Genomic DNA, 25,944 nt, shown 5'->3' with positions numbered 1-25,944 from the left:
TAAGACGAAACAATGGGGCTTATTACAGATGTCACCTCACGGTGAGAACGAAGTGAAAAAATCTCACGGTGAATCACTTTCACCGTGCCTATTACGGTTGTCATCTCACCGTGAAGTGACTCCCGTAATAAGCCCCAATAGAATATAATGATAATAAAATAATTATATAAATTTTAACTTTAGCTTCAGTCTCAAAAATTGATCATTTTCAACGGGCTAAAAATGAAACTATTGCAATGGCATTTCGTGAAATAATGCAAAACTAAAATTATACTGTTCAGTAGCAGGCCTTATTGTTGCTATTTTAATTCAAACATATTCTGAACACCATACTGTTACGGGGCCCTCTTTTTAAAATAGGGATTACAACCGCCTTGAAATTGATGAATCTCCATAAATCAAACCCTATTCATCTGGAAATGAGTCATCCAGTTGTTTTAGGAAGTGAAAAAATGCAGTGAGAGCACTCGTATAATAGAACATAAAACAGCATTTTTTTTAATCCACACTATACACGTTTCGTGCGTCTTTATTAAATGAGTAAATTTTCTCACATTTTGCTCTATTACAACGCCTCTCAAATATTCACATTCATTTTAATGCTATTCTACTGGTTTTATTCTTGTCCAAAACTTCTCATATAGAATATAGCATTCTCAAGATATAGTTTATGATTGGAACTTTGAATGTTATTCCTTAACCCGTAAAGACCCGGGACGGAACTTTTTTTTAGAAAATGGTCGTTCTCAGCGATGCTGCGGCCGATTTGGGTAAACTCGGAATATTATTCAAGGGGAATAGTTGCTCGAAGTTTTAGTAAGGGTGCCACCCCTCTGAACCCCTCCCAGTTTATGTGAGACCCAAATATGTCTGTGCCTTTTTTTTATTTTTTCCTACTGATTGAACAAACGCATGGATTTATCATACGTATCAAATGTCCTTTGCATCAAATCATGTCGAGTAGATGAAATACGATTAACAAAAGTAAATTTTGAAGTTACCAAATTATTTCAGTGCAAAATCACATAACTACGTATTTTCATAGAAAGTCAAAAAAGATGTTCTACTGAGGGAGATTGTAGCTGTGTCCTTCAAGTTTTCTACTCTACATTTTTAGAATTGGGTCTTCTAAGTCCAAATATGTTGAAAGATTCATTCTAGCATATACAGATTTTGAGAAAAACAAGTTTGAATTCACTAAAGTACGAATTTTCATGGAAATTCGATTTTCTCAGTCTCTCACAGTAGGTTTCTATTTTGGTTTTCCATTTTTCAACTTTGCATTTTTAGAAAAAGGTCTCCTGAATTCAAATATGGCGAAAGATTTATTCTAGCATGAACAGATTTTGAGAAAAACAAGTTTGAATTCACTAAAGTACGAATTTTCATGGAAATTCGATTTTCTCAGTCTCTCACAGTAGGTTTCTATTTTGTTTTTCCATTTTTCAACTTTGCATTTTTAGAAAAAGGGTTCCTGAATTCAAATATGGCGAAAGATTTATTCTAGCATGAACAGATTTTGAGAAAAACAAGTTTGAATTCACTAAAGTACGAATTTTCATGGAAATTCGATTTTCTCAGTCTCTCACAGTAGGTTTCTATTTTGTTTTTCCATTCTTCAACTTTGCATTTTTAGAAAAAGGTCTCCTGAATCCAAATATGGCGAAAGATTTATTCTAGCATGAACAGATTTTGAGTGAAACATAGTTAAAATTATCAAAGTATGTACGTCTCAGACAAGTAATTATATCTGTATCTAACTAGATACCAGCAACTCGGTATCAAAGTTTTGGTTTATAGCATAGAGCAGAATTCGTATATTTATAAACCATACGGAATCTCGCGTTGGTTTAGAAATATACGAACTGAAAAAAAAATTAAAGCCTTCCAAGTTTTAAAACAAAAAAAAAAGAGTCACGTGGCTTGTGGTTAGTCTTTAGAGTAAATAAAGCGGACGATAGAGTTTTTTTTTGTTTTCTTGGACAATTTATACGGAGACTACGGTCGGAACTACGAATAACTAACCAAACCAACGAAGATAAAAAAAATCGATGTGAGCACTGGCACCGCAAAACGTTTGTGTTAGTGTGTACCTTAGTGTACCTTAGTGAGTACCTTAGTACCTTAGTGAGTTCAAACTCGTTTTTCTCAAAATCAGTTCATGCTAGAATAAATCTTTCGCCATATTTGAATTCAGGAGACCTTTTTCTAAAAATGCAAAGTTGAAAAATGGAAAAACAAAATAGAAACCTACTGTGAGAGACTGAGAAAATCGAATTTCCATGAAAATTCGTACTTTAGTGAATTCAAACTTGTTTTTCTCAAAATCTGTTCATGCTAGAATAAATCTTTCGCCATATTTGAATTCAGGAGACCTTTTTCTAAAAATGCAAAGTTGAAAAATGGAAAAACAAAATAGAAACCTACTGTGAGAGACTGAGAAAATCGAATTTCCATGAAAATTCGTACTTTAGTGAATTCAAACTTGTTTTTCTCAAAATCTGTTCATGCTAGAATAAATCTTTCGCCATATTTGAATTCAGGAGACCTTTTTCTAAAAATGTAAAGTTGAAGAATGGAAAACAAAATAGAAACCTACTGTGAGAGACTGAGAAAATCGAATTTCCATGAAAATTCGTACTTTAGTGAATTCAAACTTGTTTTTCTCAAAATCTGTTCATGCTAGAATAAATCTTTCACCATATTTGAATTCAGGAGACCTTTTTCTAAAAATGTAAAGTTGAAAAATGGAAAAACAAAATAGAAACCTACTGTGAGAGACTGAGAAAATCGAATTTCCATGAAAATTCGTACTTTAGTGAATTCAAACTTGTTTTTCTCAAAATCTGTTCATGCTAGAATAAATCTTTCGCCATTTTTGAAATCAGGAGACCTTTTTCTAAAAATGCTTAGTTGAAAAATGGAAAAACAAAATAAAAACCTACTGTGAGAGACTGAGAAAATCGAATTTCCATGAAAATTCGTACTTTAGTGAATTCAAACTTGTTTTTCTCAAAATCTGTTCATGCTAGAATAAATCTTTCGCCATATTTGAATTCAGGAGACCTTTTTCTAAGAATGTAAAGTTGAAAAATGGAAAAACAAAATAGAAACCTACTGTGAGAGACTGAGAAAATCGAATTTCCATGAAAATTCGTACTTTAGTGAATTCAAACTTGTTTTTCTCAAAATCTGTATATGCTAGAATGAATCTTTTAACATATTTGGACTTAGAATACCTAATTCTAAAAATGTAGAGTAGAAAACTTGAAGGACACAGCTACAATCTCCTTCAGTAGAACATCTTTTTTGACTTTCTATAAAAATACGTAGTTATGTGATTTTGCACTGAAATAATTTGGTAACTTCAAAATTTACTTTTGTTAATCGTATTTCATCTACTCGACATGATTTGATGCAAAGGACATTTGATACGTATGATAAATCCATGCGTTTGTTCAATCAGTAGGAAAAAATAAAAAAAGGCACAGACATATTTGGGTCTCACATAAACTGGGAGGGGTTCAGAGGGGTGGCACCCTTACTAAAACTTAGAGCAACTATTCCCCTTGAATAATATTCCGAGTTTACTCAAATCGGCCGCAGCATCGCTGAGAACGACCATTTTCTAAATTAAAGTTCCGTCCCGGGTTTTTACGGGTTAAATTGAATATGAAATAGATTCTTAGCAGTAGAAAACAAGAAATCAGTACTAGTTACTTGCTAGAAAACTGTATTTTAAATCGAGGTAAGTTCAACTGTACGATTCAGAGAGATGCAATTAAAACTAGAATTTTTAAATTATAACTTATGTAAATCAGCTTTCGATACTTTCCATCCTAGTACTTTTTCTACGATTTTACACCAAATCTTCATTGCCATTTTCCCAACTTTTTTCCTAATCAGGTTTTCGATCTCACACACAAGTACATCTAGAAAAACTCACATACTATCAAAGTATCTCTCTCAATTCATATGATACAGTAACATTTTTTCCTATAAAACTAAAACTAACGTACAAGTTATTCTCCACATTTGCCGCCGTAAAACATGATATTTAAGCCCGCCGGGTAGTAATCATACAATATTTCGACAAAGCGCAAAGGTACATGCACATCATTGCTACACAATAGCCAATATATCGGAAGCACGCTCAAGCGGGAGTTACGGTCTGGCACTCAAAGATGTCCTCGCTCGAACTGGGCTGCAGATATCCGTTCATATGTCCACTTTGCATGATCCAATGAAGACTGCAGCAATCACGTTACCGCCGTAGTTGAGGATACAATCGCGTTTCCACCAGCAGTCGCAATTCTTCGCTTGGCGACCGCTTTTTTAACGTACGCCGTAATCAAATTCTGAATTTTGAGCGGGTTAATTTCTCCAGAACGGCTATGACAAATCTAGAAGTACAGCACAAGAATAGATGTTATAAATATGGGTATACGACTATAGCTAAAAATTAAACGGTCCTGCATAAATGATTAATTTAGGGCACTATTTTACCAATACCCTCACTCAACAATCACCCAAGGGACCGAGTGACTGACAGAATCATCAATTTGCTTCGAAATAAAGCAACTGTGAAAATACGACCCGGCGAATAATTTCATTAAAGGTAATGTAGTCGGAAAGGTAAATTTTACATATTCTCCGCTCTGCTGAGATCAAAAACGCACGCTTCATAACGTTACAGGAAATATACTGCAGATGTATTTATGTTGTAATCCCGTTTTTATGACAATTACTAGGCGATTGTGAGAATCGTAATATGATTTTTTGCTGTGAGTTAGAATTAGAGTTAGACTCATGTTTTACGTTTTTCGCGGTCTCGTCTGCGGGGCGCAGTTGAATTTGCTCGCAACATACCCTAATTATTGTTGAGTCAATAACTTCCAAGAACCCTTACTAACACGCAGAGAATCCTGAGTAAGAATCCCCAGGATACCGATTAACACGGTGACGGAATCGTAAAAGGAATCGCAAACATGATCCGGAGGACTCACGATTCTTATTCAAGAATCCTAGAGCCATATACAGGGCATTCCCGAGGATACTTTTTTCAGGAATCCTTTTTAAGGACGCTCACGAATCCAATGTGAGGAATCCTAGAGAATCTATGCGAATCATATGTGTCCGGGAATAGAATTACTTCAGAATCTCATACAGGGGATAATTGTTTTAGCACAAAAATGAGCAACTCACACCAAAACTACTCACCTTGGGAATAGACTTTTTCATAATGTCCTTGTATTCATCCTTATTGATGCGTTTCTTGTTAAAGTGTGGTTTGAGAAAATGTTTTACTTCTTCTACAATTCGATCCTGGCGTTGTAGTTTTTGTATGAGCTGTAAAACAAAAAAAAATGAGTATATTCATTCACGCAAACCAAATAACCAGGTAAACCTTTTCCTTAATCTGCAGATCCACTGCAGAGTTTGGAATATCATCTAACATTTCCATTGTAACTTTTTGGGCTAAAATAAAGAGACAATCAATATTACTAGCATTACCACTATCATAAACAACATACGTTTGTACATTTCGTCGACCAGTGCAACTGCTTCGTTTGGCCTTCTCAGATCTCCGTACAAAGTGTTTTTGTCGTTGCCAAACACCCTTCGAAGATTGTCCACCGTAAGAGCAATAGTTTTAGGCTGTGTGTGACCACTACTACCATTCGCGTTGGATGGACCGCCACCCTCCGACGGGGGATCGAACATATGGTCATCACAATCGCTAGAGCGAGGTGAGTAGGGCGAAATTTCCCCGTCATCCATATCATCCCCGAAAGGTGCACCACTGCATGCTTCTGCAACCATCGCTCCAGACGTAATTGTCGCTGTTGCAGACACATGACCGCTTGGTTTTTTCATTGGTGAAGACCGATGGACTTTTAATGGTGATTGCCGATACTGAGTCCTTGGCGACATAGGATCCATCGGAGAAGAAGGGTGTAAATCCAAAATACCATCTTCGTATTTTTCTCTGATGGCACTATTGAGATCGATCGAAGTTTGCAAACCTGAGAGATGGGGGTCGTTCGTCTGGCGTTGATGTTGATAGTGACCGTGATATTGATGTTGATGATGGTCGGGATAGCTCACGGTCGATATGCTGCCCAGGTTGTGTCCGGAAATTGGTGATTGGGTGGAAGATTTTGTTGGATCAAATGGATCATACGATGCCGGAGATTTTGGTGCAGGTTCCGGTGGGGTATTCGGGCCGACCAAGTCAGTTGGTGCTTTCGTTTTCTTTTTACCAGTAGCCTCATCGTCGCTTAAAACTATCACCTCCTTAGGACTGGAAATAAGCTGCTTACCTGGCGATCGCTCTAAATCAATTATCGCCACTGGTTTGACGTTTTCATCGACTTTGCGCTTTTTGTTTTGAGTTGAAGCCGTATACTAAAAGATACAAGATTTACACTAAGAGCAATACACCATCATTTAAACAACTTACCGCAATTAATTCTTCAAGTGATTGCCGCAGTCGTTCTTCTTTAATCTTGAGATCCGTTTTTGATTTTTTACGATTAGATTTCTTTTTCTTGGATTTTTTGTGACTTCTTTCTGCCGCTTTCTCGTCATCTGGATCAGCTTCCGGAAAACTTACACTTACTAGTATGTTTTTTCCAGATGAAAAAATCTCTTTCGACTGGTTAATATCAACATCCGGCGGGCAAATACGCTCCAGCAACTCCTTTTTTCGCTTTTTCTCTTTCTTTCTCTGGCGACGCTCTTTATCACGTTTTTTCTTTTCTTTTTTTTTCTTCTTACGCTTAATTTCGTCGCGAGGTTTTTGCGAATCCAGATCCGCATCCTCTTCCTCATCCGTTGCTTGGCTTGTTAGTTCATCATAGTCAGGACTAGCATATGCATCGCTATCCTCCACCTCGCCGAAGAAACTGCTTCCCGAGCTAATATCGCTCAATGCTGCACTAGAACTCCGTTCACGGTGGTGTCTTCTAGAATCACGATGCTTTGCCGGATGACGACGCCTTTTTCGAAAGTCTTTATTTGTAAGTGTATCCTCCTCGACAGAAGAACCTCTCGAAGCAAGTTCGACCGGTGAACCATAACGCCGTTCTGTATACCCCTCTCGATCCTCTTGTCTTGGAGACGACGAATATCTGTGGTAGTTGTAGCGCATATCATCATGATCTCTGTAGCTTTGTTCGTAACGATCTGAATGATAGCCGTAAGAGCGTCCACGGTGAAACATTTGATAATTAGGGTCGTATCCATAACGTCTGTCCCGTATAAATCTACCGCGTCCTCCACGGTATCGCCCATTAGAACCTCGTCCGTATCCTCCACCGTAATCGGGCCTACCGCGCGAATATCGAGTGATTCGCATGTCGATCGATTGAACTTTTCACAGAGCACTAACTAATGACTGCTTATGGTAAGTAATAACCGTTTTCAAATCGAATGTTTATGTTTTGAAATTGCTGTTCTCAAGAAAATACTTTTACGCTTCGTTTACAAGATGCCACAAGAATAAAGTTTTAGTGTTTTTTCTTCTCTTTTTTCTGGACGACTAAAGCAAAACGCATAGCAATTGACATTTCAGCTCTCTTTAGTTTTCTTTTTCTGTGTTGGAAATGTTTCATGATGAAGTATACAGTATAGCCCCTATTATTGAGCACCTTTCAGTTACAAATAGCGAATTTCTTCATTCCTTCATGAATCAGTGCAAATCTATTATCTGTTTCTTTTATAACAATATGCGCGGGATTGGTCGTAGGAACCGTCGCTACACAAATTGTATGGCGACGATTCCTGCGTCGAATTCGGCGCGTTTTGTTTTAAAAGAAACAGACAATACCCAAGAATAGACCATTTTACGAACTGACAGGTGTCACGGATCCTGCTGATATTGATGCTGCTTTTACGTGCGTTATGTCAGCGGTTTCGAGCTTTCTGTCAAAATCTCCTTCATGAATTGAGTTCAGAAACGTCTCGTAAAATGGTCTATAAAGAAACGGCATTGCGATTTAGTTATTACCACAGATAACAGACATCCAAGCTAATTTTGCTTCATGTGTAACAAGACGCAACGATTTTTTAGCATGTCGCAATACACAGTATGGTGGCGCTACGAACACTTATAGCGAATTTCTTTATTCCACCAGCTCACCTCGTTTTGACCTGGAAGCGCAACAGCTGTCAAAACCTTTCTTTATTCGCTCGATTTTGACCTGCCGTGCTGCCCGAAGCGCACTGTAAAATTTGTCAGCTTCAACCCACCACCGCACGTGCTAAGTTCGTAAACAATTCCAGACTACTTCGTGATTAGGGCGAAACTAGATAGGAGAACAAGCAAGGATTCGCCCTTATCACGAAGTAGTCCGGAATTATTTGGCATCTCTTTCTTACTTGCGTCTTAAATGGCGATGACGTTTCATTATTCCTCGGCAGTTTTGCCCGCACACAGTGGAATAAAGAAATTTGCTATTAGTGGTCAAGGATTCGATAAAATCGATATTTTTTCAGCTCTTATCGATATTATTGGAATAAGAAGCGTTGCCTTTTTTTAATGTAAAATTTTTGAGTAGTCGTAATTTGTACATAATCGACAATTCTCTCCAATCCCAGTTTATATTTGCGATAAATTTGTTTGTTTTAGTGTTGATATGAAAAAAATACACAAACCTCACAAAAACAGTGTTATATCGTTGCAAAAACAGCGACTCTATAATCTGTGAAAATTTTCATTCGTCTGGCAGTTTTGACTATAATCCAGCGCTGCCATCACTAAAGTGGTTAAAGTCGCACGTTGTAGAAAGATGTCGGTAGCATTCCAAACGAGTAAGAATTTGAAATCTTACACACGATTTCTGGAGTTTTTTGTTCTAGCTTGGATATCTGTTATCTGTGCTCAAACTGACAGGGATTTGATCCTAGGACAGGACGTGACAAGGGAAACCAAAAATCACCCAAAGTTCTGTCAAAGTAAAAGCCCTCTCTGGTTGGTCGATTTTATTTAGCTGTTAAATTTTATTATTAGTCGCTACCGTTGAGATGTCCGTAGACCGTAGAGATGTCAGCTAGTTGGCTCACATCAACGCGCACTCTCATATACAGTTGTCAAAATGTGCGGGATGAAAATAGCAAAAATATTTCCTTTCTTTTTTCTCGCATGCAACGCGAATTGCATGTTGCATGTTGGTTACACGATGTTTGACAGATAGATCCCTCCTGGTTCACACTACAGTCAGATGATATGGTTCGACATTTGCTTCGGTGATTGAAAAGAGAAGAAAACAAAAACAGGTCAAGGCAAAAACAAGACAACAAGAGCAATGTAATTAGGATAGAGATGTCAGCTAGTTGGCTCGCACCAACGCAAACTCTCATATGCAATGGTCAGAATGTGCGCAAGACAAGAGTAAAAATGTTTCCTTCTTTTTCGCATGCAACGCGAATTTCGAAATTTTTAGGGTTGCGTCAAATGTCTTTGGGCCGTGTTGCCAACTGCTGCAAATCTGTTTTTTATTGGTTTTCGAACATGATATCCGCGATATCATGTAACAGAGGTGATATCCGATGACAGCTCGATTGTATGGGATATCAGGTGATATGAACGATGATATGGCCTCGACAGCACGAATCATCTGATATCAGGTGATATGCGGTGTAGGGTGGACGGGGTATAAAAGTATTATATGAGCCGTTGCGGAACAGAGTGGTCTAAAGACCATTTTTTTAAGAACGAGTGTTTTGCATACACCGCATCTACTCAAGAAGCTGAAGTTAGGAGACTAGAAAAATTTCGAAAAATCGAACTTTAAAGCTGATTTATACCATGTTGAAATTTCGTCCGAAACAGAATGGACATTTTGTTTCGGAACAGAGTGGTCTATGTACATGATTCGAGGTAATATAATCATGTAACATGTGACATGTAACAAATTACATGTGATATGTAACTTGTCACTTGTCCTGTAACATGTTATACGTGATTTGTAACATGTTACACGTAATGTAACACGAAAAACGTAACATGTCGAATATCAAGTAATATGTAACATGTGTTACATGTAATGTTACACGTCACATGTTACATGTGACATACCATGTATATCATATAACATGTGACACTAGCCATTTTATACGAGTTAACGTCATTTTTATTTATGTTTATGTACATAGACCACTCTGTTCCGAAACGATACGAGGACTCCAGTGAAATATATATGAAGTCAGAGTGGTCTATGTACATTGGTATGGTGAAATCACTCATTTCGCCGAACAATGGTAATTTTATGTATTCACATGTTAAACCACTTCATAACCTTTATATTAGAACATTTCGTTTGAAAGAATACGTTAAACAGAATTTTTTTCAAAGATTTTTTTGAAGTAGAATACTTCTCTCAGGAAGTTCGGCTACATAAGGATGTGAAATGAAAATCTAAAACTGAATAAAGTGAGAAATATGTCCAATTTCAAATGCTAATAAATCGGTTAGTTTTCGATGGATTTCCTTCGTTTTTACAGCAATCGATTAGAAAATCTTCTAAGATTCCTACCAAATGCATGAAATTGCAATTTTATCATTCGAACTATTGTTCTATTGAAAATTCTTAAGCCTTGTCAAAACACAAAATTCGACCTCTGATTGGTCGTTATACCGCGCTTTCCCAAGCACGGTCGGCAGAGTTATGGTCCAAGTAAATTGGGAATGCATCATTTAGCCTATATAAGAGCTTCATCAGATAATAAACAGACATTTCATCGGATATTAAATTGAACAACTGAACACAAATGAATATTTGAAGAGTTAATATTTTCTCGTTTTGCGCTATAATCCAAAGTTAATTATCTTCATCTACATACATACTCTGACTATTATTACGTGTTTGCGTCGCTTAGTGTTTGGCTACGGTCATGCAGAACGCAAATAACGGCGCGATGCGATTCGGCAAGACGAAATGTGTTGAAATGTATAGCTCTACTTCGCCTTAGAAAGAGCTGTACATTTCACCACGGTAAGGCGAATCTATAGCTTATCTATAGCTTTTGTTCCGTTCCTGTTTAATAATGTCGTATCAAATGTGCATTTTACAATTCGGCAGCACTTCAACTTCTCATTTGCACAAAATTTAAAAATATCCAATGAACTTCATTCAAAATATCAAACAAAAAGAAATTACAATACTGCCAATGAACGGTCAACGTTTTTTTACTAGAAAAAATGACTGACACGCAAGCAGCCGGGTTATCTTTCTTGTAAAAGTATTCTACTTCAACCTTGCGGTCGTGGCTTTGCATACAACCTTCCTGTGATTTTTATACACAGAAAATAATTCGCAATATATTTTATTTATTTATTTATTTATTTCTTCAAGCGAATGTAGACTGTAAATGAAGAGGTCGCAGTTCAAAAACAAAAACGGAATGATAGTGAGGAAAGCTCGGGTGAGCACAGTCGGCGAACAAATAATCGCTTTCTGCTTCATTCTTCAAGTGACGGTTTGTTAAAGAAACATCCGGCAGTTTGATTGCATCACGGACAGTGTATGGCAATACTGTGGAGGAGATTTTGTAAGGTGTATGGGCTGTTGTGAAACCGCTCATTCGTCGCGAAGTTGTATTCATCGAAAATAATGGAAATCAGGTAGTCATTTGGGTTAAAAATGGGTTGATTTGCAAAAGTTTGTCTACATGCAGAACAAAAGGCGCAGGCGTGTAAACACATATCCCCCCCTCATGGACAAATGCACATATAAATTCTTTTTTTTTTTTGTAAGAACCGTGGACATTCCACTACCCCCCCCAAGCTGTCCACGTGGTATGTGGATGGCCCCTAAGCAACTTTGGGATTCGGTTGAAAAACAATTGGTGCGATCTCAAAATGCTTGGCGGGTGCACCCAGCAACCAATCTCTCTCTTTGTTGGCAGATGATTCTTGACGGCTACCGAATGTGACTACGATATTATTGTTTTAACCGAGACCTGGCTCGACGATCGTTTATTCACTGTATATCGGTGCGATCGCAATCATCACAACAGTTGTAAGACGCGTGGTGGTAGTGTCCTAATAGCTGTTTCTATACGCCTGAATAGCTGTGTAGACCCTGCTACTATAAGTGACACCATTGAACAGCTCTGGATTAAAATCTCCCTGCCAACTCGTAGTATTAGTTTGGGAGTACTCTATCTTCCTCCCGCTCGCAGTTCCGACATTACCTCTGTTGAAAACCATATCAGCTCGATCAACTCTGTCTTCTCTCGCTTGAACCACAACGATCTCTCGTTGCTGTTTGGAGACTATAATCAGCCGGGATTAATTTGGAAACGGGATAGCGACGGTACAGTTTCAGTTGATTTGCTTCATTCACGTATATCTATCGCCTGCTTCGCTCTACTAGATGGGTTTAGTTTGCACAACCTGACCCAAGTGAATCACGCTACTAACAACCAAGACCATCTACTTGACCTGATACTAGTGAACGACACCACCGCATGCGAAATTGTTAAAGCTAGTGAGTCTTTGCTGCCGCTTGAAATGAATCACCCAACATTAGATATACCGATAAATGTAACTCCACCCGTGCAGTTTGAAGACTTAGTTGACGCTCCAAGTCTTGACTTTCGCAGAGCTGATTTCGAATCGCTAAGCATGGCTATTTCTGACATCGATTGGCAATTCTTAGAATCCTCTCCACCTGTAAATGATGCCATAGAGTATTTCAACTGTGCTATCAATTCTGCAATCGGTCGTATTGTTCCTCCACGAAGACCAATAAGAAAACCCGCCTGGTCCAATTCTCGCCTTCGTCATCTCAAGACGCAGTGCGAAACTATTGCAAAGCGCGCTGCCCGGCTACGAAGCTGCGATTCAACCGAATCAGTAACTTATATAGAACATACAACCGCTACCTCTACAAACTGTACACCTCCAGGATGCAGGGCAACCTCAGACGAAATCCGCGTTTATTTTGGTCATTCGTTAATTCTAAGCGCAAAGAAGAAGGGTTACCAGTGGATATGTTTCTCGGCGATTGTCACGGCAGGACTCTGTTTGATAAATGCACTCTGTTTGCCCGTAGTTTTCAGCGCAACTTTCATGAGCATACTGCTTCCGATGCTCAGGTTGATACTGCTTTGAGTGGCCTTTCTAGAGATGTTTTTGATTTCAACCTGCCTGATAAACTGAAATCATCCTTTGCAGTTGGCCCAGATGGAACTCCGTCGTGCGTTCCTAAACGATGTGCCTCTGTCCTTATTCACCCGTTATGCCTGTTGTTCAACTTATCTATTCGGCAATGCGTATTTCCATCCAGCTGGAAATTTTCCATTATGTTTCCCGTGCACAAAAAAGGGGATAGACGTGATGTACAAAACTATAGAGGCATCACATCTCCCTGCGCATGCTCTGAGGTGATGGAAATAATTGTGAACGACGCCCTATTCGCCAGCTGCAAACATTACATCACGTCGGATCAACATGGTTTCCACCCGAAACGCTCGATAACGACTAATTTAGCCGAATTCTCTTCGACTTGCTTGCGAAACATGAGTAACGGTGCTCAAATAGATGCAATATACACCGATCTGAAAGCAGCGTTCGATCGAGTAGACCACAGGATACTTCTAGCTAAACTTGAAAAACTTGGAGTTTAATCTGTTCTCGTTCAATGGTTTGGTTCCTACTTGATGAATCGAACACTGTGTGTGAAGATAGGAAGTGAGTTTTCTGCGCAGTTCACGAATGTCTCTGGAGTCCCGCAAGGTAGCAACCTAGGGCCGCTACTCTTCATGATATTCATCAATGATATTTCTCTGTTACTTCCGGAAGGTTGCCGTAAATTGTACGCCGATGACGTTAAACTCTTTAAAGTCGTGAGAAGTTATGCGGACTGCGTTGAGCTCCAGCAACTGGTGGATATTTTTAGCCTATGGTGTTCTAGAAACCTTCTTTCTGTAAGCATTCAGAAATGTAGTGTCATCTCCTTCTATCGGACAAGGAAGCCAATCTTATTCGACTACACTATGTCGGGTCAGCCTTTATCTAAAGTGACACAAATTCGAGGCCTAGGAGTTATTTTAGATACTGCGCTATCTTTCAAGCTGCACTACAACGAAATCATCGCTAAAGCTAATCGACAACTCGGATTCATGTTTAAGATAGCCAACGAGTTCCGTGATCCGTTTTGTCTCAGATCGCTGTATTTCTCTCTTGTGCGGTCTATCTTAGAATTCTGCTCCGTTGTATGGTGTCCATTCCATAACTCCTGGATTGCCAGAATTGAATCCGTGCGACGTAAATTTGTACGATATACGGTAAGATTCCTCCCTTGGCGCAATCCCTCTAATCTGCCAGCCTACACTGATCGCTGTCGGCTTTTAGGAATGCAAACTCTTGAGCAGAGACGATTCGAAGCGCAAGCTGCATTCATTGGTAAAGTTCTTCTAAATGAAATCGATGCTCCGGAAATCCTCGGCTACCAGGATATATATGCCCCCGAACGATCTCTCAGACCAAGATCGCTGTTGAACCTGCCTCAACGCAATGCACAGTATGGGCAATTTGACCCAATACGCTTCATGTCGGCCAGCTTTAACACAGTAGCAGATGCGTTCGATTTTAACATAACTGGTAAAGCTTTTAAAAATAGAATTCGCGTTAGGTAACCTTATTGTAATTATTTATTGACATTGTTCTAGTATTAAGTTTTTCATTAAGACACACACTCTGTCAGATGAATTTTTAATAAATTAAATTAAATAAGCTTAGAAAAATGTATGGTGGACAGTTCACTGATCATGCTAGTTCGTGAAAACTTTGGACTAATTATATCAACTCGGCTCCAATACACGAAAGGGAACATAGAAAGTCAGAATTGCCTTCGTACTTTTTTGACGTAGGACTACGTCTAACCGCACTATATCGAGATACATTCTGCGAAAACTAAAACCAAGATGTAACGTCGGAATGAAAGATTTCAAACGGTTATACTGATGTAACCACATAGAGCTTTCTACGCCAGATCTCACCAATACAGGCCTGGTTGTGTAATCGTGTAAAATCAATTTATTTTCAACCAAAAAGTCAGCAATGAGCAGTTCAAACGAAAAATTTTATTTGTTCTTGAAAATGGTTATAAAGTGCGTTCTTAGTTCGTGTTACGTCTATTCAAGCGATAGGACATATAGCTTACACCGGCTGCCTGCGGTGAACAAACGGTGTGCTCTTCCAGAACGACATTTAGCCGAAAAGCGGCTTGCAATTTGGGTTGAAGCATGTCGGTTAAAAACTTTTCCTGCTGCTCATCACAGAATTTGCGGCAGACACTTCGTTCGGGGAAAACCAGCAAACTTTCGGAAGAGGAAGATGTCGACTAGGCTCCAACTCTGTATTTACAGGACTCGGATATATTTTCTTCGAATCAGACATTCCAGCACGAACCGGAAACTGACTTCGAGACAACAAAAGAGTAAGTGAACAAAAAAAAATAAATATCGTGAGCTTAAAATCAGCAGAACCTTTTTATGCAGGCTTTCGTTTCAGTCGACAGAAACTGGTTGCGTAAATGGAACAACCAACATTACCGATGGCTGCGATCCTCGTATTTGTGTTACGTCCATGGATCAATCTGTTATTCAAGTCGTTTCAGGAATCGAATCAAAGGAGTACGTATCAAAAAAATCTAGTGAAAAAATGCATAGTTTGAATGTCTATATATAAATTCAAAGAACCCTTATATGTTGTATACATTTGGGTGTGCTCAGGGGGATATTTCTATTATATAATTTACATTAAATGTTATTTACTTTCAATACAGAAACGCATCACTGGTTGGTAAAAATTCCATTCTACATGATGATATCACCAAATCACAACCGATAACTACAGTGGACGATATTATCGATACGGATCAAAGTCATTCGTATGAATCCGGATCATCCAGTTCGTCAACAACGTTCACTTACCACACTGACGTATGTGTTCAAACGGAAACATGCATGGAAAAGGAAATAGAGCAGTAGAAGGCAGCATTATACAAGTCTGAGAAAGAAGTTCTTTATCTTCGGGATCAAAAAGACAGGTTGCAACGAAATTTATGTACAAAAAAAGGAGCTACGCAACTTTCAATTTTTTCGCTTGAAACAAACGACACCAAATGACGTTATTTCACAGGGCTTAGTTGCGGGCGTACTTTAAAACATCTGTACGAAGCATTGGATCAAAATTCACCCGAATTTCATGGACTAACTAAAGAAAAAACGTTGATATTAACGTTGCGCAAATTGCGACTAAATGAGCCATTTTGTTCTCTCGGTTATTGGTACAATTTAAACCAAACAACAATTTCAAACTATTTTTATGAAACCGTTAATGCGATTTATCCGTTTATGAAAGCTTTAGTGCGATTTCCGTCACGAAATGTTTTAAAGCAACATATGCCGACTGCTTTTCGCAAAAAGTACAACGATGCTGTTACAGTTATTAAGCCTGTAGTACACTCTTTGACCGAGCGTCAAATATTTGTCACTTTTTGATAGATAAAAATTTGGTCAAAGATAATTATTTGTCACTCTCCAATTTTAACATGGGGCAAACACGGGCAAACAACAACCATGATGTCAAATAATTATGTCAGAAGGTCAAATATTTGACCATTAGACAAAGAGTGTACTACAGGCTTTATAGACTGCTTCGAAATATGCATTGAATGCCCAAATCCAAAAGCCATGATTGCGGTTGCCAATTTCTTCTTAAATTATAAAAAACACAATACTATCAAAGTGTTAGTTGGAATCAGCGCATCTGGTAGTATATTGTTTGTATCTGAGGCATTTGGAGGACGAGCCTCTGACAAAGAAATCGTGAAGTCTTCTGGGTTTTTAAATCATATTAGAGAAGGAGACTTCGTGATGGCTGACCAAGGTTTTTTAATTGACGACTTGCTGGTTCCATTAATCGCAACTGTTGCATATCCAGCTTTCAAGAAGAAAAACCATCAGTTACAGCCATTGGATGCAGTTTACTCAAAAGAACTATCCTCGTTAAGAATCCACGTGGAGAGATTAATTGGAGTACTCCGGCAAAAGTTTCTCATATTATCGGACATCATTCCCATAGCCATGCTCGAGTACTGGAACAATAATATTCCCGCAACTGATCAAATACTAACCATAACAGCAGCCCTTGTAAACTTGTGTCCTAGTATTGTTCCTTTCCGTTAATCTTTATTCATTTTTTTTTGTTCACACATCCTTATTGAATACAGATACAGATTAGTTTGTTTTATTTCTTCGTATATTTCTTGCAAACTAACTCAGGAAAAATAACATTTTTAAAAAAAGCTACCACCATGTTTTCACAGTTTAACCAGAACTCATCTCTTTTTTTAATTTCAAACAGTAACACTTGATTAGGAGACCATACGTAAAAATATCCGAAATTTGCCTTACATACGTATAATTGCATCATAGCCTGAAAAAAGTATTTGTGCTTTGTATTTAAAACAATTTCTCCCGAATCATTACGACTAACAAAAGAATCCTTGAGTTGTAGTAACGTTGTAGTCATATCTGAACAGAATCGGGCTGTGAAAGGACATTTCACCTCAACCGTAATTGAACCATGACAATCACAAGAAAAAATTGCATCCGGCGATGCTCCCATAAGCGGATATTTATCGTAAATAATCAGCCCTGATTTACTCTTCCGCAAGTTTTGATGCAAATGTTTAACCGCACGGTATAATTGGTCAATAGCTTTTTCCTCATTTTTCTTACCATACTTGGTCGCTGAAGTAGAAAACGTTGTCTCATTAGGATAACAGATCCTTTTGATAAGGGATACTGATGGCCTAGCTATTTGAGTGCTACATACGTCTTTTATATCTGGCAGAGCTGCATGCCACCACGGGTCGACGTGTGGCGATCGTCGAGGGCGCAAAATACAGGTGTGACCACTGACAGTACCGAACAGTCCCGGACCAGCAGCGGGAGGTCGCCTAGGGGTGGTGAGCGTCGGACCAGGGACAGTCGACTCCTCGCAAAAGCCACAATCACCCGAAAGCACCTCTGACGGAGCGAATAGAGCCGCTCCCAACACCCAAAAGCACTTACCCGCCCATCGGGACTGATGCCAGTAAGGTCCCGATTATGGCAACTGGCAGCGTAGTGAACGGATATGAGCTGGATTTCGAATGGTACCCCATCCTCGGGCTGGCACCTGCATCGAGCTCCCTTAGTAAAGTCGTGTGACAACGGCTTGAAATGGCGAGGTGGTACCCGGTGCAGGGGTCTCCGTCCCATAAAACCTGGCAGGCCTTCCAGTACGTTCCGAGTCTATTTCCTGGTGGGAATCAGGCAGGAGTAGGATCAGATGGTTGTTCCTGACTTGCGCCGGTCGGTGGAGTCATAGTTGCCCATTAGGCGCTATGGCTGCTTACCCTAGCCATGACCTCACTGCTTCGGCATAGACCACCATGGGACCACATAGGCAACTACTCCACCATGGACAAGGATAGCGGCTGGAAGGGGGACCCATTGAACATCAAGATGAACACATTCAAAACGAAAGAGACGAGTGCGGAGGGATTACAAAATCCCTTCGCAAGAGGTGGCATCGAGCGGTCTCCGCAGAAGAAGGCGGAGACGGATGCGGCGAAGTCTGGAGGTGGAAAAACGGCGAATCCGTCGGTGTCCACACCAGACATCTCGGTAGACGGTCCCTTGCTAGTCAAGGCCGTCGAAAGGTGTATGGACACGCGGTCAAGAGTGGCGGCGCTGTCTGAACAACTCGATGCCATAATCGAATTCTTGGCGAACAGGCGAAACATCGCTGACGACCTGAAGCAGAGCCTCCTCCTGCTTCGGAGCACCATTGATGAAGCTAGAAAGGAGCACGAAGAACTCGTAGCTCGGGTGAAGGCGGCCGAGAAAGCGGCCAGGACCGGGAGGGCGACTGCATCTAAAGAGGTGCAGACAGACGCCCCTCGTTCGCGTCGGTCTGCTCCATGGGGCAGGTCGCTAAGCGAACGAGGCAGTCCCCGGGGGAAACGGCCCCCGGGAACACCAAGAAACGATTGGTCGTGCTACTCCCACGGGAACACACGCCAACCGGTTCAAGGTCCACCGCGGAAAAGGCACAAGTGGAGGCTACGGGCAACCCTTGGACTACCGTAGAGGGTAGGAAGCGTCGGGAAGGTGCGACGCGACATGATGGCGGAGCGGCCAGAGGACCGAAAAATGTCAAAAAGGCGCGGAGTAGGGGTGATGCCCTCATACTCAAGACGGATGGGTCGAAGTACTCAGAAGTCTTGAAGAAGATGAGGGGGGAAACCCATCTCAAGGATCTGGGGGCGGATGTGCGGAGTATCCGCCGATCTCGCACTGGCGAGATGATACTTGAGCTCCGGAAGGACGCCAAGAACAAGGGGGCTACCTACAAAACGGTAGCTGAAAAGGTCCTAGGGAAGGAGGTGCAAGTGCGGGCACTCACCTCAGAAGTGACTCTCCAGCTTAAAAACATGGACGAAATCACTGAGGGGTGCGACATTGCACAAGCCCTAAAAGTGAAGTGCGGGGTGGAAGTGGCTAAGGAGTCAATCCGCCTCCGCAAAGGTCCGGCGGGGACCCAGATAGCTACCTTCCGACTACCGTCGGCGGACGCTAACCTGGCCCTGAAAGAGGGCAAGTTGAAGGTCGGCTGGTCTGTATGTCCTCTGGGCATACTACAGCAACCAGACATTTGCTTCCGGTGCTTCGAGGGCGGACATAAGTCCTGGACCTGCAAGGGGCCCGATAGGAGCCAGCTGTGCAGGCGATGTGGAGGTGCAGGCCATAAAGCAAAGGACTGTGGGGAGTCTCTCAAGTGCATGGTATGTTCCGGGAAACGGGACGCCAAACACTTTATGGGAGGCCCCAGGTGCCCAGCCGGTAAGCCGGCTGCGAAACCACGGGCGTAAGGGTGACGCAACTGAACCTGAACCATTGCTTCGCGGCTCAGCAGCTGCTACACCAAGCAGCCACTGAGTCGTTGTCGGACATCGCCGTCATATCGGATCCCTACCGTATCCCTCCCGGAAACGGTAACTGGGTTGCGGATAAGTCCAGTTTGGCGGCCATATGTACGACGAGCAAGTTTCCGGTTCAGGAGGTTGTCTCAACCTCAGAAGAAGGGTACGTAGTTGCTAAGGTGAACGGAGTGTTCTACTGCAGTTGCTATGCTCCGCCACGTTGGTCTACCGAAAGGTTCACCCAGATGGTCGACCTCCTATCCATGGAGCTAACGGGCCTAACGCCGTTGGTGGTGGCGGGCGACTTCAACGCTTGGGCTGTTGAGTGGGGAAGTCGCTTCACGAACCAGAGGGGCCAGATCCTGTTGGGGGCTTTTGCAATGCTCAACCTAGATCTGGCCAACGTTGGGAACAAAAGTATATTTAGCAGAAATGGTGCGGAGTCGATCATCGACGTGACGTTCTCCAGCCCAGGACTGATCAAGAACTGGAGGGTAGACGATGGCTACACTAATAGCGACCACCAGGCGGTCTGTTATAGTGTAGACAACAACGAGAGGCGGCAAGCGACGGGTAGAGCCAACACTCCGACCGTTCGCGGGTGGAAGACATCGCACTTTGATGCCGAGGTATTCGAAGAGGCAATGAGAAGGGAGCGCGAGGGGGGCAGTTGGCTCCGCCCGACTGCTGACCAACTAGTTGCTATGCTATCGCGGGCGTGCGACGCCACCATGCCTAGGACTCGCCAACCTAGGAATGGAAAGCCACCGGTTTACTGGTGGACGGACGCGATAGCCGACCTTCGCAGTGCGTGCCTCCGTGCAAGACGGAGGATGCAGCGTGCGCGAAACGAAGAAGAGAGGACAGAGCGCCGCGCAGCATTCAGTTCGGCAAGATCGATGCTAAAGAGTGCGATAAAGGCCAGCAAGAGGGCCTGCTTCGATAGGCTATGTGCGAGTGCCAATACAAATCCGTGGGGTGACGCCTACAGGATCGTAATGGCCAAGACTAAAGGTGCGCTGGCGCCTGCAGAGCGATCACCAGCGATGCTTGAGCGTATCATCGAGGGACTCTTTCCACGCCAGTATCTCAGACATAGACCAGAGATGGTCGGCCAACCTGCCGAGCATCCAATCCGTGAGCGACGACAGCCGGGTCGAGGCAGGGTAGGAGGCAAGGGTTACGCATGAGGAACTCATCGTGATAGCCAAACCCCTTAAGGTGAGCAAGGCACCGGGACCGGATGGTATCCCTAACCTGGCGATCAGGCTGGCGATAAAAACGGCCCCCGGGCTGTTCAGGGCAGTCATGCAGAGGTGCCTGGATAACTGTCTCTTTCCGGACAGGTGGAAGCGGCAGAGACTGGTCTTATTGCCGAAGGCTGGGAAATCGCCAGGGGACCCATCGGCATATAGGCCTATCTGCCTGCTGGACACCGCGGGCAAGGTGCTTGAGAGGATCATCCTCAACAGACTGGTGAGGTACACGGAGGGTGTACACGGTCTGGCAAGTAACCAGTTCGGCTTCCGGAAGGGCAGGTCCACGCTTGACGCAATCTCTTCCGTCATCAAGACGGCGGAGGTAGCAATCCAGCGCAAGAGAAGGGGAATACGCTACTGCGCAATCGTCACGCTCGACGTGAAGAATGCGTTCAATAGTGCCAGTTGGGACTCCATAGCGCTCGCGCTCAGGAGCATCCATGTACCGGTGTCGCTGTACAAGATTCTGGAAAATTATTTCCAGAATGGAGTACTTGTTTACGACAAGGAGGAGGGTCAGAAGTGCGTCCCAATTACCGCAGGAGTTCCGCAAGGTTCTATCCTGGGCCCGGTGTTGTGGAATGTCATGTATGACGGAGTGTTGAAACTCAAGTTCCCTGTAGGGGTTGTGATCGTCGGCTTTGCAGACGACATAACGCTGGAGGTTTACGGCGAGTCTATCGAGGAGGTCGAGTTGACGGCCGCGCACTGTATACGCAAGGTCGAGGACTGGATGCGCTCCAGGAAACTGGAGCTCGCGCATCATAAGACAGAGGTCACGATTGTGAACAACCGTAAATCGGAGCAAAAGGCGGTGGTCAGAGTCGGAGACTGCACCATCACCTCGAAGCGATCCCTGAAGCTCTTGGGGGTTATGGTGGACGACAAGCTCACGTTCGGGAGTCACGTCGACTATGCCTGTAAGAGGGCCTCATCGGCTATTGCAGCACTATCTCGTATGATGTCCAATAGCTCAGCGGTTTATGGCAGCAAGCGAAGACTTCTTGCCAGCGTGGTTTCGTCCATACTAAGGTATGGTGGGCCAGTGTGATCCAGAGTGCTAGGTACTAACAGTTACCGTGGTAAACTGGAAAGTACTTACAGGCTCATGTGCCTGAGAGTTGCGAGTGCGTATCGTACGGTTTCATACGATGCAATCTGTGTCTTGTCCGGCATGATGCCTATCAGCATCGCCATCAAGGAGGACAGAGAGTGTTTCGACCAACGTGACACAAGGGGCATACGAGGTACCAGAAGGTCATTCTCGATGCTCCGCTGGCAGCGGGAATGGTCCAACTCCACAAAAGGCAGATGGACGCACCGACTCATACCGGAGATATCCGGCTGGGTCGGGAGACGACATGGTGAAGTGAACTTCCACCTGACACAAATCCTGTCAGGCCATGGTTGTTTCAGGCAATATCTGCACAGGTTCGGACACGCGGTGTCCCCCATGTGTCCCGAGTGCGTGGAGGAGGAGGAGACTGCTGAGCATGTCTTCTTCTTATGCCCCCGTTTCGTAAGAGCGAGGAGCAACATGATGGCTGTGAGCGGGCCTGGCACTACTCCGGACAATCTAGTCCGGAGAATGTGCGACGACCCGGACATCTGGAACGCGGCCGCCTCTCAGATTGTCCTGGAGCTGCAACGTGTGTGGCGGGTCAACCACCAACACACCAGTGGTAGCTAATTACCAGTCTCCAGGTAGTTAGCTAGGAGGTTATAAGAGTAAAGAGGGTGCATCACGCACAAAAGCCACTCCCCGACGTAATACTTAACCGTCGTTCCGGGAAGATCAGGGCTGGAGACTGGAGGGGTTTTAGTAGGTCGGGACAGGGATCAGTAGGTGCCTGGGCGAGTGTAACTACCCCAGCATCTCTCCCCTACTCTCATCCCCACACCCTGAGTTCTCTTCTCAGGTGTCTGTTTGCAGATTTCCCCGCCACCTTAAAAAAAAAAAAAAAAATACGTCTTTTATATTGGAAGCAGTGACACGTCCACTTCTGAATACATTCCACCACATAGAGTCGCTTCGTTCGGTTGTTAATTCGTTTATTTTTTTTATCATTTCTGGATTATTTGGAATGCTCTGAACGTATTCGGATGCGACTTCTATCAATTCAGCCGTCGAATAAGTATTTGATGGGTCATGAAGTGATTGGAGGTTGTATGCACTCAATTGTTCTTTAATGCGTGAGTCGTTCGTACAGGTTGCACAACTGTAATCCATGTTGATTTCACCGCAGTATAAATTGGAAGCAGCAACATTCAAGCCATCTTCTTGTAGCAATATCAAAAGTTCTCGACATCGGTGCTGGTAAGTACTAGATGGATATATGAGCCGTTGAGAGCAAAAGTGGTACATGTGCCATTGAGTAAATTTTTCAGGAGACGCGATAAACGAAAACACTCAAATAGTAAATTATTTTCAACAATTTTTCACAACATAACTGCACTAAATCATTGCTGGAAAGGTTTCAAAAGACGGTACATGAAAGCAAAACTAGTTCTGGTTGAGAAACTTACACAAACTTCAATGGAAAAACATGTACCACTTTTGTTCTATGGGAAAAATAATGACAACCAAAAAACGTTGAGAGCAAAAGTGGTACATGTCCAGTCTAAGCATGCAGGATGCATCATAGCTCGCTAATCTTAAAACTTAAAACATTCATGTCTTCAGCAGAGTTATTCAAGTGATTGAGTACTATAGAATGATTTTTACACATTTTAAATAATCTAGATCGACTGGGGCCAATTCAAAGGAAAATACCCTGGTATCTTTAGAATTGCTATTTGGTCGATAATAACTACACTATGGACCCGGGTTCAACTTTCGGTAGACTTTCGTTTGCCCTCCGGATCTAGAAATACCGTAGAAGAGGAAAACTGAAAAATACTTTGGCTATAACTCTGGTACAAGTTATCAGATCTCGGCTTTTCTTTGATATTATGGTATATTTTTGCATGTGATAGTTTCGAAAAAAAAAAGCACGGAAAATACTAGAACCTGTTCATTAAAGCAGACAGTGTATGTAGTTATAGGAGCGACAAATGAGTGAACTGAAAATATGATACAGCCTTGGAAAAATATACACCGTATCCAGATGGGACTAGGACCTGTTTTTCAAAATTAATCTCGTTTACGGTAACTCCGGATCTTTCGGAAGGCTATCTGATGGTAAATTTGAGTAACATTCTGTCATAAGATCATTTATTTTCGTCTGGGAGTGGTTTAGAAAAAAGTGGGACTGTTTTTTAAAAATTAATCTTATGGTAGTACCAGTGGTTCACGTGGTGGCCATCTTGGAGCATATTTCGTTAAAAGATCATTTTCCTTCTAGAATTGGTCTCGAAAAAAAAAACAGGAAGCTTTAGGAACACTTTTGAAAATTGACATTTTACGCTAGTTCCGGATCTTTCGGTGAAATCATTTCGTTTCTAGTCAATCCCGCAGAAGCAGTTTCGAAAAAATTAGGAAGCTTTAGAATCGTTTTAAAAAATTGACCTCAATTACGGTTTTCTGGATCTTCCGGAAGGCTATCGGTGGCCTGCCTAAAGCCAAACCTGGGTCCAGTGTGTAAATATATATCTATATAAAAAATCTCAGAGAGTTATCTTTTAAATTGGCCACAGCATACGAGTTGATACTGAAATAGATGTAACTCTTTCTGTTACAAAATAATCACGGGTACACTAGCGCCACGCAGCGAGAAAATTCCAAAACAGACAGATCTTCATCTGAAAGTACTCAATCACTTGACCAACTTTGCTGAAGACATGATTGTTCTATATCCTAAGATCTTCGACTTGCAATTCATCTAATATGCACAGACTGGACATGTACCACTTTTGCTCTCAACGAAATGGTGATTATGTTAATTACCAAAAATTGTTCTGGCTTTGGTTTAGGTTATCAGATGTTGGTTTTTCTTAGATATTCTAGTACGTTATTGCGTTCTGCATCAATTTATGCAAAAAACCCAAAAAGTGTTAAAATGGCACATGTACCACTTTTGCTCTCAACGGCTCATATCAAAGCCACGGTTTTATGAATGCGCTTGCCGAAGTCGATTTCACGTACTTTTTTGTATAGGTTCTCACTAATATTTGCCGGAGTTTTTCGCCAATATGCCGGCAAATCAGTTACAGATAGCTGAAAATAGGAACTAAAAATTACATAATCTTATACCATACACCAAATAACCTTTTTCTCGAGTAAAGATGTTCGAATTCCTTCAAGGCCAAATAGCGTGGCTCCGATGTGACTACATGCTTCCAGGATTCCGATAGCACAGTTGCAATGTGCAGCAAGAATTTTTCCATGTTCGTCTATCAAAATCCAGGGACGAAGCGAATTTTCATTTAACGCAAACGAATGTCGAACAACTCCGTGCACTATATGTTTATCCTGTATTTTTCGGCCGGAAATGTTTTGCACCCATCCGTTTTTATAATAAAGAATTGCATCCATACCTCTCTCACAATTTTTCGGTTCACCAGCGAACGGATTGGGATCCAAAACTAAAAATTGGTAGATATTGGCAAATGTGACTGTTAACGGAACTTCTTGCGGTGTCGTTTTTAGTGAGAATGGATCAATACCATAACACATTTTCACCTTTTCGCGATACCTTTGTACTGCAGCTTCACAATCCTAAAATTAAAGTTCAAAGTTTGCGCAAATACAGAGCAAA

General features: G+C 41.9%; 2 protein-coding genes across 2 annotated transcripts; both read right to left on the bottom strand.

Moving 5' to 3' along the window:
• Positions 1 to 3,716: 3,716 nt before the first annotated feature.
• LOC129717806 (uncharacterized) lies at positions 3,717 to 7,579 on the bottom strand. Its single transcript, XM_055667986.1, has 5 exons — positions 6,464 to 7,579; positions 5,535 to 6,408; positions 5,408 to 5,478; positions 5,221 to 5,349; positions 3,717 to 4,403 (listed from the first exon to the last, which is right to left on the bottom strand). Exons 1-5 carry the CDS (start codon positions 7,358 to 7,360, stop codon positions 4,260 to 4,262), a joined length of 2,115 nt encoding a protein of 704 aa, XP_055523961.1. The 5' UTR covers positions 7,361 to 7,579; the 3' UTR covers positions 3,717 to 4,259.
• An 8,577-nt stretch (positions 7,580 to 16,156) lies between these two features.
• LOC129717238 (uncharacterized) lies at positions 16,157 to 25,721 on the bottom strand. Its single transcript, XM_055667094.1, has 6 exons — positions 25,455 to 25,721; positions 25,293 to 25,403; positions 23,217 to 23,582; positions 21,173 to 21,203; positions 17,327 to 17,874; positions 16,157 to 16,228 (listed from the first exon to the last, which is right to left on the bottom strand). The coding sequence occupies exons 1-6, from the start codon at positions 25,719 to 25,721 to the stop codon at positions 16,157 to 16,159; spliced, it is 1,395 nt and encodes a 464-aa protein (XP_055523069.1).
• Positions 25,722 to 25,944: the final 223 nt, after the last annotated feature.

Source organism: Wyeomyia smithii, chromosome 1, assembly GCF_029784165.1.
Source record: "Wyeomyia smithii strain HCP4-BCI-WySm-NY-G18 chromosome 1, ASM2978416v1, whole genome shotgun sequence".
NCBI lineage: Eukaryota > Metazoa > Arthropoda > Insecta > Diptera > Culicidae > Wyeomyia > Wyeomyia smithii.
The sequence above is the reverse complement of the archived record's forward strand: the minus strand, read 5'-3'. Positions and strand labels throughout refer to the sequence as shown.

Excerpts from the sequence above, each read along its gene's own strand:
- LOC129717806 (XM_055667986.1), bottom strand. The coding sequence starts at position 7,360 with ATGCGAATCACTCGATATTCGCGCGGTAGGCCCGATTACGGTGGAGGA. Across the intron at positions 5,479-5,534 it reads GGTCGACGAAATGTACAAAC|CCCAAAAAGTTACAATGGAA; the intron begins GTATGTTGTTTA and ends TCTTTATTTTAG. Across the intron at positions 5,350-5,407 it reads ATCTGCAGATTAAGGAAAAG|CTCATACAAAAACTACAACG; the intron begins GTTTACCTGGTT and ends TTTGTTTTACAG.
- LOC129717238 (XM_055667094.1), bottom strand. The coding sequence starts at position 25,721 with ATGGATGCAATTCTTTATTATAAAAACGGATGGGTGCAAAACATTTCC. Across the intron at positions 17,875-21,172 it reads TCACGATGAGTTCCTCATGC|CTCTGCCAGATATAAAAGAC; the intron begins GTAACCCTTGCC and ends GGTGGCATGCAG. Across the intron at positions 16,229-17,326 it reads TAAACTGTGAAAACATGGTG|TTAGTCCATGAAATTCGGGT; the intron begins GTAGCTTTTTTT and ends TTTTTTCTTTAG.